This window comes from Brachycentrus maculatus, unplaced genomic scaffold, assembly GCF_059751285.1.
Source record: "Brachycentrus maculatus isolate JH-2025_06_01 unplaced genomic scaffold, ASM5975128v1 h1tg000084l, whole genome shotgun sequence".
Classification (NCBI taxonomy): Eukaryota; Metazoa; Arthropoda; class Insecta; order Trichoptera; family Brachycentridae; genus Brachycentrus; species Brachycentrus maculatus.
In genome coordinates this window covers 2,501-17,149 of record NW_028280838.1, presented here as the reverse complement: position 1 = coordinate 17,149, position 14,649 = coordinate 2,501, and the positions used below count along the sequence as shown (strand labels likewise).

The window sequence follows — 14,649 nt, the reverse complement described above, 5'->3', positions numbered from 1 at the left end:
GGGTGTCAAGCTAAGAGCTTGTGTTGCAGTTTGCGCATTTCTAAAGTTGCGATTCGTCAATAATATTCACATATAAACTAATTTAATACATTTTTGTCTTCTTCTTTTTATAGATCCTCCGAATCTGTCAGTCGCTCTTGGGATGCTGACTGCCAGCTATCTCTCCACCTTCTTGGAGGTCTGCCTGAGGGTCTACGTCCTTCAGGGTTTCCTTGAAGGGCGATACGTTGAAGTCTGTTTTCTGACAAACTATTTACATGCTCATTCCAGAATCGCTTTCGTTGTCGTCCCCACCTCACGATATCTTCCGTCTTACTCACATTCCGGATATCAGTAATTTTAGTAAAAAAAAATTAATCACATTTTTTATAAGAACCTATTGTTTTCACCTATAACAATATCGGATTTGTCCAATAGTAATGATGAAAGCGATTGTTATACTCAAAGAAGTGATGAAATTAGAATGTTTAACTCTTACCACTCTGTAGGCCAGACATTCTGGCCCGTATGATTCTAGTAGGCAGCTCCGTGGGCCACAATGTCTGGCCCAGCGCAGGTATAACACTGATTTCTCTATCACGCAAGTATATTCTACCAACAAATATTTCAGATAAATACAGTTAATCTTGTTATTTTTTGACATCTCATCAAAGATGAAAAAGAATATGGAAGTCTGGGCATTTACGGGGCTTACGACCGTCATAGGCTGGTTTGAGTGATCACTTTACACACGTGTAACATTCACCAATTCTACCCATTATTGACAACCACACTACTCAAATTCTTGGAAGTTCTATATATATGAACCAATTTAGAAACCTTGTTCATGAATCACTAGAACTTCACTAGAGACATCTATTGGTGAGATGTAAAGAAGCTTTTTTTTTTTTTTTTAGTGATTCATGAACAAGGTTTCTAAATTGGTTCATATATATAGAACTTCCAAGAATTTGAGTAGTGTGGTTGTCAATAATGGGTAGAATTGGTGAATGTTACACGTGTGTAAAGTGATCACTCAAACCAGCCTATGACGGTCGTAAGCCCCGTAAATGCCCAGACTTCCATATTCTTTTTCATCTTTGATGAGATGTCAAAAAATAATATGAAAATAACTCCTGTAATTGGAGATAATCCAGATTTTGTGAACAAGTATTTGGACACACTCAAAATGTTGTACAGTTAATCTTAATTAACATGGTCATACGAATTGCCAGACAGAGTATTTTGGTCCCAAAATTAGGGACCAAAATATTTATTTTAATGGTAGAAAAACGTCGTTTTTGATCAGAGTAGCTGATCAGTTATGAGAAAAAATGGTCAGAGTGGAAAAGGTTAACAATCAGATGACGCGATTGAATAGTGAAAACTCCGAGAACGAGCTGAATTTACATGACCTTGACACATTCTTGCCAGTAAAAATTTGATGCTTTTATATAAAGATACAAAAATGAGAGAGTGAACATCAATATAACGAATTTTTAGCCATCAAAACATCGATATAACAAATCATCCGATACACCAAATACTTTCGAAACCCCCTAATTCCTTATATCGAGGTTCCACTGCATAGGAAATTTCTAATATGTATACAATAAAGTTAAGTTCAATAAAGTTAAGTTAAGTTCTTCTTCCAACCCCGAGGATTCCGGCGCCCCGGAAGCCCGCTGACGACCATTCACCGACTATACTCAGCGGAACTTCGAGACGCCGGACTGACCTGGGAGGAAGCCAAAGAGATGGCGCGTGACAGAGTGACTTGGAGACGACTCGTGTTGGCCATACGCTCCACCTAGGGAGCGAACATGGAAAGAAGAAGAAGATACAATATACAGCAAACTACAGCAACTTCCTATAACGTTGAGATAAGTACTGCATTATCAGAGAGAAATTTATACAGGGAAAATGTTTTAAAATTGTATTTTAATTGAATAATGACTCATTTCCGTCATTTCCGCTAATTAAAATGTAAAATTTCGTCCGCCTCCATAGTGTAGTGGTTAGCGCGCTAGGCTACCATGCTGGATGTCCCGGGTTCGATTCCCAAGAGGGTCAAAATAAATATTAGTGATTTTTCACTCTAATATTTATTTAATATGACCTTGGACTGGTACCTGAAGCGGAAGGCTGATCACCTTTCCTTCGTGTATTTAACGATCCAAGATAACACTGCTTCTCTACGATGCAGTGCCCTATGCACCATTGGGGTGCGGATAAGGGTTAGAAGAAGAAGAAAATGTAAAAATACAATTTAAAATATTAACTTTATGTATCATTTGTCAAATCAAACACCGATTTTTTGAGTCTACTGTTAAAAAAAAAAAACATATAAATTTATATTGTGACAATTGTTTCGCCTAGTTATGGCATTTCCAAAAGAATGTTTGTGTTTGTTGAAAGGTTAGTAGACTCAAAAAATCTGTGTTTGATTTAACAACTAATACAAAAATTAAAATGGAGTTCTGCAAATTAAACGCCAATAGAATAAATAAAATATTAACCCCTTATAACGCTTCCTCCGATAACGCGGTACCGATCTCCTATGTTATAGGGGGGTTTACTGTATGTTTATTTTTAAAAAATTAAACACATCTGTTTAAAAATTAAACAGATGTCGCTCACTCCTTTCAAGAACGTCATAAATCAAAAAACTTGATTTTTCAGGAGAACGTTTTTAAAGTTTAAATATAAAATACAATGTATTAAAAATAAATATCAAGCCACTTATTGAACTTTTTACTGTGCATCAGATCTTTTTAGGTAAAACCTGAAGGTTTATTCTCTATTTGAAAAATATTAAAAATATTTTTTTTAAATAATTAAACAATACCTTTTCTTCAAAATGCAAAAACAACACTTTCTGCCCTGTAGCGGGTAAATATTGAGTTAAAAATATGCCTCTTTTGCTGGGATATAGTACATTTTCTGGGTATTCCAAAAACATGCACAACTGAAAATTGACAATTTTTTATTTATGACGTTCTTGAAAGGAGTGAGCGATGTGTTTATTTTTTTTTAAATAATCTTGAATATTTTACTACATTACTGTCATGCCGGGCACTCAATATTTTATCGGTTGCTTTCAGCCGATTAAATAAAACCAAAAATAAAAAAAATATCTAAAAAAATTACAAGTTCAATAAAAGTATTACATAGTAGAAGGACATAGTAGAAGGGAGATACAAATTCGTTGTATGATAACAATATATTGGTGTCCAAATTACTGTCCAAAAATGCCGCTATGGGAGTTATTCATATCAAGATTTTTAATCGACACCTCAACATAGATGAAGAAGTCTATTGGCATATTTTTAATTTAGGTATATGTGCAACTCTACGAAATTTGAGCAATGTGGTTAAAACTCACGGATAAGGTTGGTGAATGTTACACGGCGCATTAAACAATCACTCAAACCAGGCATTGACAGGTCGTAAGCTCTGTAAATGCCCAGACTTGCATATAATATTTCAATCTCAACAGGCTTCATCTATATATATTGATATATCAATAACAAAAAAACATTTTTTATTTTTATTGCCAGATTTGATCCCTGAGGATGATCAAGATGTATATTACTGGCATCTCAACAGAGACAAAGAATATATACAAAATTTGAACATTGAATTATGGATAGAATGGTAAACATGACACAGCACAGTGATCACTTAAGCCAGCCGATGCCAAAAATGCTGAATTCCAAATTTTCTTTCATAAAAAAATAGATCCTCGTCTCTGTTGATACACCTATAATGGATATATATTGAAAAAAAATATACTATATCAAATTGTGATTGATGGACATATGTGTTTCAGTATGTATGTACAATTTCGAAGCGTATACTTTCAAACTCGGACAACTACACCTGCGGCAAATATCAATAAGCCATTTACACAAATCGTTTACTAAACGGGTGAGTGGATTTGACGGGTTTTGAGAGTACACGCTTCGCATCACTTCACTTAACTTAACTTAACGTCTTAGGTTTGAATGGCCACTTGGATCGACAGCTACAATATTCACAACAATAAATACACCGACAGTCTACACACCTATTTCTACACTTACACGTCTTAAGACCTACCAATCAAAAATAAATGCTTATTAAATTAAATTTTCGGTGTGACGAAATTCTATTTCGGAACCAGTTAATACAACATAACACATGCGTACAAAAATTAGTTGCTATATTTTAGTTTTAAACTGACGTTTCTTGGTGGCACTGCATTTTACATAGTAAAACAACAACTATTTAGTTTATTTTGTACATTGAAACCATTGTTAACTTTGTGGTATGGTAATATAACACTCTCCTTATCATTCATCGTTCACTTTTTTAAGTGGCATAACACATAATGAATGATGAATGATAAGGAGAGTGTTGCAATTTTTTTTACTTTTTTATTTTATTTGACCAGTGATCGGGTTTTAATGTAACCGATATTACCGGACTGATGATGTCGATAGTGTCAAAACCCGGTCACTGTTCAAATAAAATAAAAATGGAAAAAAAAACTATACAGTCGTTGTGTACAAATATCGTTCACAAACGCTGGATTGGTTTCACTTAAAACCTATTTATATTAATATTTTACTGATATTTTAAAATAGGTCAGAATATTCTTTGTTGAAAAAAAACTTTATTAAAGAAAAAAACACAAAAATCAATTGACAATGACATTCGTTTCAAAATGCCATAGCTAGGCAAAACAATTGTCACAAAATTCATTTTTATGGGTTTTTTTAATAATAAAATACAACTTGACTAAAGGAAATGAGTGTTTGATTTAACATTTAATACATTTCGCTCACTCCTTTCAAGAATGTCATAAATCAAAAAACTTGATTTTTCAGGAGAACGCGTTTAAAGTTTAAAAATATAATAAAATGTATTAAAAATAATTATCAAGCCACTTACTGAACTTTTTACTGTGCAACAGATCTTTTTAGGTAAAACCTGAAGTTTTTTTCTCCATTTGAAAAATATTTAGTATGTTTAAAAAAATAATTAAACAATACCTTTTCTTCAAAATGCAAAAACAACACTTTCTGCCCTGTAGCGGGTAAATATGAAGTTAAAAATATAACTCTTTTGCTGGGATATAGTACATTTTCTGGGTATTCCGAAAACATGCACAGCTGAAATTTGACGATTTTTGATTTATGACGTTCTTGAAAGGAGTGAGCGATATATTAAAATGGAGTTCTACAAATTAAACGCCGAATCTATAAATAAATGCTTATTTGTCAGCATCTCGCGATGTATGACGCGATGTAAACGCAGTGAATGTGTTAAATGGACCAAGAAATAGAAAGTGTCTTCCGAAAACTGCGTGTCACTTCAAGTGTCGTAATCCTCGTCCAGCTGCATCTCCGTGGAAGGGTTCTTGCGCAGGGAGCTGGCAGTAGAGCTGGCCGGCGGCATCTTGATGGGCAGCAGGGGAGGCGGCTCATTGGACACCGAGCCCTTTCTTCTCCTGGTCGCCAGCGCCGAAGCGTTGGAGCACTCCGCGTCAAACTTGAAATTCGACAAATCCAAATGAATCTTGGGCACCTGTCCATCGGTGGTAACGTCGATTTTGATCTTCGGAATACTCAGGTCTTCGACTTCGTCCGGATTGGGAGAGTTGTCGTACAGCGACGTCGTGCGTTTGAGCGTCTGCAAAGCCGGCGGGACCTTTCTGGGTGATTTATACCGGTTCAAACTCTCTGACTTATGAAGCACGCTCCTGAAATTCCCGCTGTCTTTGAACACGGGCGTGTGGGGCTGTCGGATCAAAGTGGGAGTGAACGGGGGGTTGTTTCGGTCCGATTGAGGCGTCAAAGGAACTGCCGACAGATCCAAGTGAAACATGGGAGTCGTCGGCGTCTTCGAGCTGTTGCCGTCATGAAAACCTTTCGATAAATCGATGTGCAGTTTAGGCGCAGTGGACTCCGGTATTTTTGTCTCGGAATAGCTGCCGAAGCTGTCTTTAAACGCCGGATTAGGATAAGTGGGTCGCGTGACCACAGTTTCGGACTGAGTGTAAAACCCCGCAGAACGAGAATACTCCGGATTAGGCTGGATGACAGAGCTGAATGCCGGTTCTTTTTTATCCGTATCTTCGTCTTCTCTCAGCGTCTCTTGGTAGAAATTAGGTTGTCTATTAGGTCTGGGTTGGTAGCTGGCCGTAGCGACGGGAGCCGAGGTACTCTGTATGACTTGTGTGTGTGTCTGCGCAGCCTCCGGCTTGGGGGGCTCTGCCTCCGGCCTTCCGGGGTACTTCCGGAGGCTCTTCCCGTTGCCGTGAGGCAGCTTGCGCTTGCTGGAGGGCTCGTAGTCGCTCCCGGAGTCGCTGGACTGCCCGTTGAGGTGACCCGAGGTGGCCGGTCGAGGCTGCCGCGGCCTGACTTCCGTGAAGCGTGAGGCATTCGGAGAACTATCAGCACTTTTATGCTGAGCCGCTTCCTTTTCTTCAGCCTGGGACACATCGGGTATACTTTTGACCTGCAGAGAAAAAAAGATAATTGTACAGTTATTTTTATTTTTCTCATTGAGTCTAAGTCTGTGTTTGTTTTGTGGGGGGTAGACGTATGTAATGCGACGCTTAATCGCAAACTGATACAAAAATCGAAATATTTATTCAAAGAAACTCACGCATGATAGATTGACGCGTTAACCGGGCGGGACGTATAAATACGTCAAACGTAAACAATATGGGGAGCGGGTATGACATATGAATACGTCCTGCAAATATATGTTCCGCCCTGGAACGGGCGGGACCTACATATGTTTTCGAACATCAAAGATAATTAATAATTCATACATGTTTTGACATAATTTTTTTTCTATTTGCTTGTAATTTTGTGTTTTCCTTTGTGATTTATATATAAATAAACAAAAAAGTACTTATTTCATTGTCTTTTCTTATTTTAAGCATAAATAAAATATATGAAATCGCGTCCACCGGGCGTGAAGTATTGACATGTCCTAGTGAAAGAGTGTGCGCCCGTAGTATGTTGCGTAATTAAAAAATGAACTCCCAGGTGAAAAGGTTAAGGTTTTTTTTTTTTAATTCTTTTGCATTTCACAATATATTATAATTACAAGTACAAAAAATATATATAATATTGATACAAAAAAAAGATCCCACAAAGGCAAGACCTGTGTGTGGGTATACATTTTATTTTAAGCTATAATAAAGGGCACTGGCAAGAACACAATAGATATTATCAGACATAGAATTAGATTAAAAGTGCTAATATAAACTACAGATATTTGATTTCAACAGAAAAAGAAGAAAGTTAGCAAATATGTATTATATGAGTTATACTTTTAAAAGAAGAAGGTACTTAGATCCGTTTAAATAGTTAAATAGTTTAATCAAAATTTCAAATCGAAACAAACTAAGGTAGTTAATGTCTAACATAAAGTTTTTGTGGAATAAATTAAACAGTTAAATAATATTATTCAACTTGACATTGGCAAAAGCGAACATGTAGTTAACCAGGCAATCGAAATGGATCTTCCTTGAAAGTTATCTAGAGGAAAACCAAGGAATTTATGGGTGCTGCAGAAAGATAACATGATTCAAAGTTATGGCCTAGGTGACGTTGTCCAGGACAGAAGGACCTACAGCCTGAGGACAAGGAGAGCTGACCGCAACAGTCTACAAAAACTAGTATAAAATTAAACACCTTTGTTTTAACCACTTTTTTTATTATTAGTACTCTTTTTAACCTACCGGTTTTGACAAGAACCTTGTCATTATCAGGGTTTATTAAATTCTAAAACATTAAAAACATTAAAATACTCGATTACATTTTCTAACCAAAAGCTTCCACATACAAAAAATCCTAAATCTTAGTTTTATAAAATGTGCCACAAAGTATCTGCAAAAAACATTCAAGAAATACAAAAACTAGATTTAAACATATTGTGAACCAGGCAATCACCGTGGATCTTCCTCGAAAGACATCTGGAAGAAGACGAAAGAATTCATGGATGCTGCAGAAAGATGAGGACGAGGAGAGCTGACCCCAGCAGTCTACAAAGACGATAAGCTGGGATGTAGCCTGGGAGAAGAAATTGGCAAAAGCATTAAATTCTATATGCAACGCCAATCTATATTTTTTTTTAAATGTATAATTTTGAATGAAACACTTACCATGTCCCTGAGGAAGTCGAAACGCGACTCGGCAAGGATGCACTGTTTGAGGTGTGATGGGCTCAGGGTCTTGGCGTTCCGGCTCTGCGTCACCTGCAGCGACTTGGTGAGCAGCGACTCCACAAACAGCTCCAGGGTCCGGGGTGTGGCAGAGTTAAGGGGTTATACAGATTACCAACAACAACTTATTCGAAATTTTATAAACTGAAAAGGGTAATTCTATTCCCGGTCCTCTCCATTTCTTCTTTTCCTATCACTGTCATCTCCTTTTCTCTTTATCCCGTCCTTATCTCATATCTCTTGTTATATATAGATTTTTTCTCTCTTACTTTTGCTATGTATAAATGTGAAAAACTGTTATCGGTATTCATGATTATTTTTTGTATTCTGGTTTTTCATGTATTGAAACTGTTGTTTTTTCCTTCTAATAAAATAAAAAAAATAAAATAAAAAAAACACATAACATAATGAATATATTTCACAGACATTTGGCTTTATTGTTGACCTGTTGATGGACACTTTTATGAAAAAATATAATCAATTAAAAAATAAAATAAAGAATTTGTTTCTGATGTGATTTTTGGGCTAGAAAGCATTTTTTTTTTGAACTGATGGGACTACTTTTACGCCACCCGATAAAGATGAACCCTCATTCTGTTGTATACATTACATGTATTTACTATTAACTAACTAACTAACCATCACGCCGCTTCTCCGCAGGGGTAGGCATAGATAATCGAACGCCACACCACTCTGTCTTTGCAAACATTCTTCGCCTCTTCTACATTCATGCATCTCCTCATACATACCCGACGATTATTACGAATGCCCAGAAAATGTATTATATCCCAGCAAAAGCGGCATATTTTTAACTTAATATTTACTTGCTACAGGGCAGAAAGTGTTGTTTTTGCATTTTGAAGAAAAGGTATTGTTTAATTATTTTTTTTAAATATACTATTTATTTTTCTAATGGAAAAAAAACCTTCAGGTTTTACCTAAAAAGATCTGTTGCACAGTAAAAAGTTCAATAAGTGGCTTGATATTTATTTTTAATACATTTCATTATATTATTAAACTTCAAAAACGATCTCCCGAAAAATGGAGAATATTGATATATGACATTGTTGAAAGGAGTGAGCGATATTACATTCAATACAAAATATATTTGTAAAAATATTCAAAAGAACAAACCAAAAAAATTATATGATGCAGTGCCCTATGCACCATCAGGTGCGGACAAGGGTTTGAAGAATGAAGAATAATTAATATTTTTTTGTGAGATCACTTCGCGGGTGCATTACAATGTACAGCAATTTTGTATAATTGAAAATTTTGTAAATTATTTTTCATTTTAATTTTGAGAATCATTAATACCGCTTAAAAACATATCGCTCACTCCTTTCAAGAACGTCATAAATCAAAAATCGTCAATTATCGTCAATTTCGAGTTGAGCATATTTTCGGAATGCCCAGAAAATGTACTATATCACAGAAAAAGAGGCATATTTTTAACTTAATATTTACCCGCTACATGGCAGAAAGTGTTGTTTTTGCATTTTAAAGAAAATGTATTGTTTAATTATTTTTTTGAATATCCTAAATGTTTTTCAAATGGAGAAAAAACCTTCAGGTTTTACCAAAAAAGATCTTTTGCGTAGTAAAAAGTTCAATAAGTGGCTTGATTTTTATTTTTAAACATTGTATTATGTTTTAAAACTTTAAAAACGTTCTCCTGAAAAATCAAGTTTTTTGATTTATGACGTTCTTGAAAGGAGTGAGCGATATGTAAGCTCTATGATTCTTCATCCAATGTATCAGTTTTATATTCCACATAGATTTATACAAACTGCTGAAAAAAAACTATAGAACATTCCGTTATTAATTTGCGCACAATACGGTAATGAATAGTGCCACTCATAGAAAAATATTAATTGATTCTCTCCAACACTCTATAGAGATCACTTCTACGAACTTTCGGAAGCTTCTGCGTATCGTTCTCGCATAGGCACACGATTTGTAAACAAACTCGACAATATGTACTCGTCGGTATAAACAGATGACTAGCCCCCGTTGAGGAAAATATCAAATAAAAAGGATATAGATGATGACTGGGACAGCTTGCGCCACTTTGCCGACTTCCTCATCCGTCTGCATTATCTTTTTGATCCGCCCCTGCAATAAAATGAAGGCTAGGTCATGTCAGAAGAACGCAAAAGCTTATCAACTGAAAAAGCGCACCCCTATTAAGTAAATTCACTCACCGCGGGGAAGCGCGCATTGTACTTTTTCTTTTTGGACGGCATTTTGCACCGTCTGGAGGTTGGAACTTAAATTAAAACGTCTTATTTGCACCACTGACGGCGGATGAAAACATTTGCGCAAAATTTTGAGGTTATCGAGAGGATTTTCTCGACCCACTTCATTTTTATATGAATCTGACAACTGTAAAAATACCACATGTATTATGTGGCCAGTGAGAGTTAATTTATTAAGGTACCTGTATAACTAAGAAAACGGGGCATTTTGTTATTAGATATAAAAGATTTTTGTTATTTCAGAGGGGGAACAACTTACACTTTAATTACGCCAAATACGTACGTTAATCTAAATATTCTTAATTTTTTAATGTTTTTGGTAAATTTTAAGATCTAATTGATATTACTCAAAATGAAATTGTTTGTGTATTTTAATTATTTTTTATTTATTTATATGTACTCCCTCAGTTGTTTTTTAATAAAATTAGGTTTTTTTAATCTATACATGTGTACAAATTATGAATACGCATACTCATACATTTTGCAGTTTTGAAATAAATGTTTAAGAACACTTATATAAAAATATACGTCATTCAATAAGAAACATGCATTTTAATGATCGACACAATTCGAAAACAACATGTCTAATAGCCTTATCAATAATTTATTTCAGCATTTATTACAATAAAGAAAATCATAAGAGATCAACACAAGTAAGTTTATGCCCGCCTCCGTAGTGTAATGGTCAGCGCACTCAGCTACCGTTCTGGAGGTCCCGGGTTCGATTCCCAGAGAGGGTCTGATAAATAATGTGATTTTTTCACCCTAATATTTATTCAATATTACCCTAGACTGGTACCTGAAGCGGAGGGCTGATCACCTTTCCTTCGTGTATTAACGATCAAGATAACATTGTGTTTATATGATGCAGTACCCTATGCACCATTGGGGTGCGGATAAGGGTTTGAATGAAGTTTATAAAACTAAATTACTTACTTGGTTCGTGATCTTCTTAAACTTACTAATTAACCATCATGCCTCTTCCCGCAGGAGAAGGCAGAGGAGAATAGAACGCCACACTAACCTGCTTCGCAAACAATTGTTCTTTCTTACACATTTATGCGTTTTTTCATACGTACTCTTCGATTATGCTAACTCTTGACCTGACCACTCTCGAGTATTTGAAATGCTCGATCAAGCCAAGTTTTTCTCGGTCTTGCTTTGCTTCTATTACCAGTCGAACATAGTATATTATACTTTGTAAAATGTGATAAAATAATATTAAATGGTTTGTATCATTAAAATAATATCAATCTATTGTTGGGATCTAAAAACATGTGATTATTTCAATTAAAAAAAAACGGTAAAACATAAATCTTTGAAGAGAGTTTTAAAAGGTATATATCCATTTTTTTTCAATTTTAATTTTTCTGTACTCGTAACATGAAGGTACCTACGTTACAATTTTTCCAATGATATCCATGGAATTTTCATTGTATTTTTTTGGGTTGTAAACACTTATTACAAAGCTCATAGATAAACGACGACATAAGAAACTGGTGGAAGTCATGTCGTTGTCAAGGTAATGAAGAATTTATCTAAATTTCCTTTAACTAATAAAATATATTATATTATAATAATTTTTCAATGCCTTAACATCCATAATTATACGTGCTGCAACTTTTATACGTCACTCACAACTAGATTTCGCTTCCTTTGGTTGTAAACTTTAATCTGTCAAATCTACAAGCAACATGATTATTTGTTATTTATTACAAAATATAAAGTCAATTCGTATGTTTTTTATGTGCATTAGTAAGTTTTATCATTGTTTTTTAGTATTTTGCCGGCACCAACGCAGAAAGTGTGGGACAGAGACGATGAAAGACGAAATCAAATTGGTCAACGCATTGGAAGCGCTCTAGTTGTTACACATTCGACTATTCCTCCTTATGGGCTGAGGAAAGGATGGATCCCGCGCACGGAAGACGATTTTGGAGGTATTTATGTATTTTTCTGTGTCCACCATAGCAAAAATACCCAGTTTTTGCAAGCTGCATTGTATCTTGTGAAGGTTATGTTTTTGTTAGTTGCGATGATGAATTTCTTGGTTTCTTCAGGCGTTCAAAAATGGGTTAGTTCAAAAATGTTAAGACTAAAGAAGTCATGTCAATTTTTTTCGTGGTTTACACAAAATTGTGGCTCAGCTGAGAAACCACAATAAAAATTAAACATAATCATAGGACACTTGTATAAGAACATTTTTGGGTTTATTAATTTCAACACAACCAGTTTCGAGAACTACAAATATTTTCATCAATAGGTGAAAACACAAAATAATTTTAATGTTTGTGTTTTTACCTGTTGATGAGAACATCTGCAGTTCTCAAAACTAGTCATGTTTTCATTGATAAACTCAAAAAGTGGTCAAACGCTGTAAAATATATCATGATAAAGATGCTGAAATTTAGTCAAAATTCTACGTGTAATCAGAGGACATGTATGACTAAATACCCATTTTTCTTTAATTTATATTTGAAGCAATAAGTTTGTGATTTTCCATTTTATAATTAAAATGTAACATTGTTTTAAAATCACTGTAAATATTTTATTATAATGTCTACCGGTTCGAAGCTAACCGCTTCTTTTTCAAGACTGAATAATACTTTTATTTTTAATTACCTATTTTTCTATTTTTTTTTGTTACCCTCATATTTTGCTTGATTTGATTTAAAACAGTTGTAGGGTTTTTTTAAAAATGGGAATAGTATTTATTATTTACCTTGCTTATTGTGTACAAGATTTATATATAATTATGTGGATTTTTGTTTCTTCTAACTAAATAAATATATTTTTGTTTGAATCTGTGTTGGGAGCAGGAGGGATAATCTAGTGTGGGCCGATCAAGAACTTGTCAGCATTTTCTCATTGCTGGGAGGAAACCACGTTGCACTCCTCAGGAGAAGCCGGACTGCTGACTGTCATCAGCAGACCTTCCGTTCCACTAGAAGAGGGTTGGGCATTTTGTGTCCTAGCTTGGTTTATGTTACCAATGTCCTTCACTAGTTTTATCATGTATGATACCACCTCTCGTGACAATTCCTATCACGGATCCGATGTTGGATAGGTTCTCGCCCAGGCTTCTGCAATGCGCCTCCAGCTGTTGTCTTTGAATGCTGAAAAAGGATCAGTTTGAACAGTTGCAGGCTTCTACACGGTTTGTTTTTTCTTCTCCCTTCCAGATGGGGGCGCCTTTCCCGAGATCCCGGTGGCGCAGCACCCCATGGGCATGGGGCTCCGCTCCAAGGAGTCCTCGGGCGGCGGGAAGGTCCTCGCAGTGCGGCTGGACGACCAAGGACGCGTCAAGTACGACGCCATAGCCAGGCAGGGCCACGCCAAAGACAAGGTAGGAGATATGTCATTATTGTAACCATACCTTTCGGTAGACGCAATGCGTCTATTAGATGCGCCCCTTATTCTTGTTGAAATACCATATCAAAGATCCCAAGGTCCGAGTGTCCCAGGGTTTCAAAAAATAAAAATAAATTGAATAAATAAATAAAAATAAGAAACAGCTCCTACCTCCTCTTCAACTTTCAACGTCCCAAGGACCCAACTCTAAAATTTAGAACTAACTTCACATACGGTGTTTAAAAATTATGCAAAATTCACCGAAATACGTGTCACAATAGATTTTTAAGAAATAGTGGTCTTTACCAAGTAAAACTTAAATTACAAATGTAATTATTGTCCTACGATTTGATTTTGCAGATAATCTACAGCAAGGCCAAGGACCTTCTGCCGGCTGAGGAGTTGCAGTCCATGGAGAGGCCTGACGATGAGGAGATTGAGGAGACTACGGAGCGCACCCGGAAGGCGCTTGAGAAGCTCACCAGCACCAAGGTGTCGGCTGCCATGCCGGGCAGATGTGCGGAGAAGAGCGTGAGTTCAATAACCAATTAATTAAAAGCATTGTTAACTTTGTGGTATGATAATTCTATTCAGTTTATTCAATAATAATTTTCTCAATACTAACCCTTAGAGTGCAAACCGTCGATAGATGGACTCTCTATTATTGCGTATAAAGTGCGGAGAGTCGGAATACCGACTATTGCGCAGTTTATAACTCCTTGCACTCTTTATAACTCCTTGGTGCGAAGTAGACTCGAGAGTGGCTCGATGATTTGGGGGCCACACGAGCTTAAGTACTCTCTTATGGTAGAGAAAGTCCAAAAGAAGTTTTTGAGG

The 14,649-nt window shown here is 35.8% G+C and overlaps 2 protein-coding genes across 2 annotated transcripts; one reads left to right on the top strand and one right to left on the bottom strand.

Moving 5' to 3' along the window:
- Window positions 1–3,519: 3,519 nt before the first annotated feature.
- Window positions 3,520–10,577, bottom strand: LOC148310931 (uncharacterized). Its single transcript, XM_088257560.1, has 4 exons — window positions 10,408–10,577; window positions 10,246–10,318; window positions 8,144–8,286; window positions 3,520–6,483 (listed from the first exon to the last, which is right to left on the bottom strand). The coding sequence occupies exons 1-4, from the start codon at window positions 10,447–10,449 to the stop codon at window positions 5,338–5,340; spliced, it is 1,404 nt and encodes a 467-aa protein (XP_088113686.1). The 5' UTR covers window positions 10,450–10,577; the 3' UTR covers window positions 3,520–5,337.
- Window positions 10,578–11,939: 1,362 nt separating this feature from the next.
- LOC148310930 (puff-specific protein Bx42-like) lies at window positions 11,940–14,519 on the top strand. Its single transcript, XM_088257561.1, has 4 exons — window positions 11,940–11,983; window positions 12,241–12,401; window positions 13,644–13,807; window positions 14,173–14,519. The coding sequence occupies exons 1-4, from the start codon at window positions 11,970–11,972 to the stop codon at window positions 14,362–14,364; spliced, it is 531 nt and encodes a 176-aa protein (XP_088113687.1). The 5' UTR covers window positions 11,940–11,969; the 3' UTR covers window positions 14,365–14,519.
- The last annotated feature ends 130 nt before the right edge of the window (window positions 14,520–14,649 follow it).

Excerpts from the sequence above, each read along its gene's own strand:
- LOC148310931 (XM_088257560.1), bottom strand. The coding sequence starts at position 10,449 with ATGCCGTCCAAAAAGAAAAAGTACAATGCGCGCTTCCCCGCG. Across the intron at positions 10,319-10,407 it reads ACAATGCGCGCTTCCCCGCG|GGGCGGATCAAAAAGATAAT; the intron begins GTGAGTGAATTT and ends ATTTTATTGCAG. Across the intron at positions 6,484-8,143 it reads TCGACTTCCTCAGGGACATG|GTCAAAAGTATACCCGATGT; the intron begins GTAAGTGTTTCA and ends TTTTCTCTGCAG.
- LOC148310930 (XM_088257561.1), top strand. Across the intron at positions 12,402-13,643 it reads CACGGAAGACGATTTTGGAG|ATGGGGGCGCCTTTCCCGAG; the intron begins GTATTTATGTAT and ends TCTCCCTTCCAG. Across the intron at positions 13,808-14,172 it reads AGGGCCACGCCAAAGACAAG|ATAATCTACAGCAAGGCCAA; the intron begins GTAGGAGATATG and ends TTGATTTTGCAG.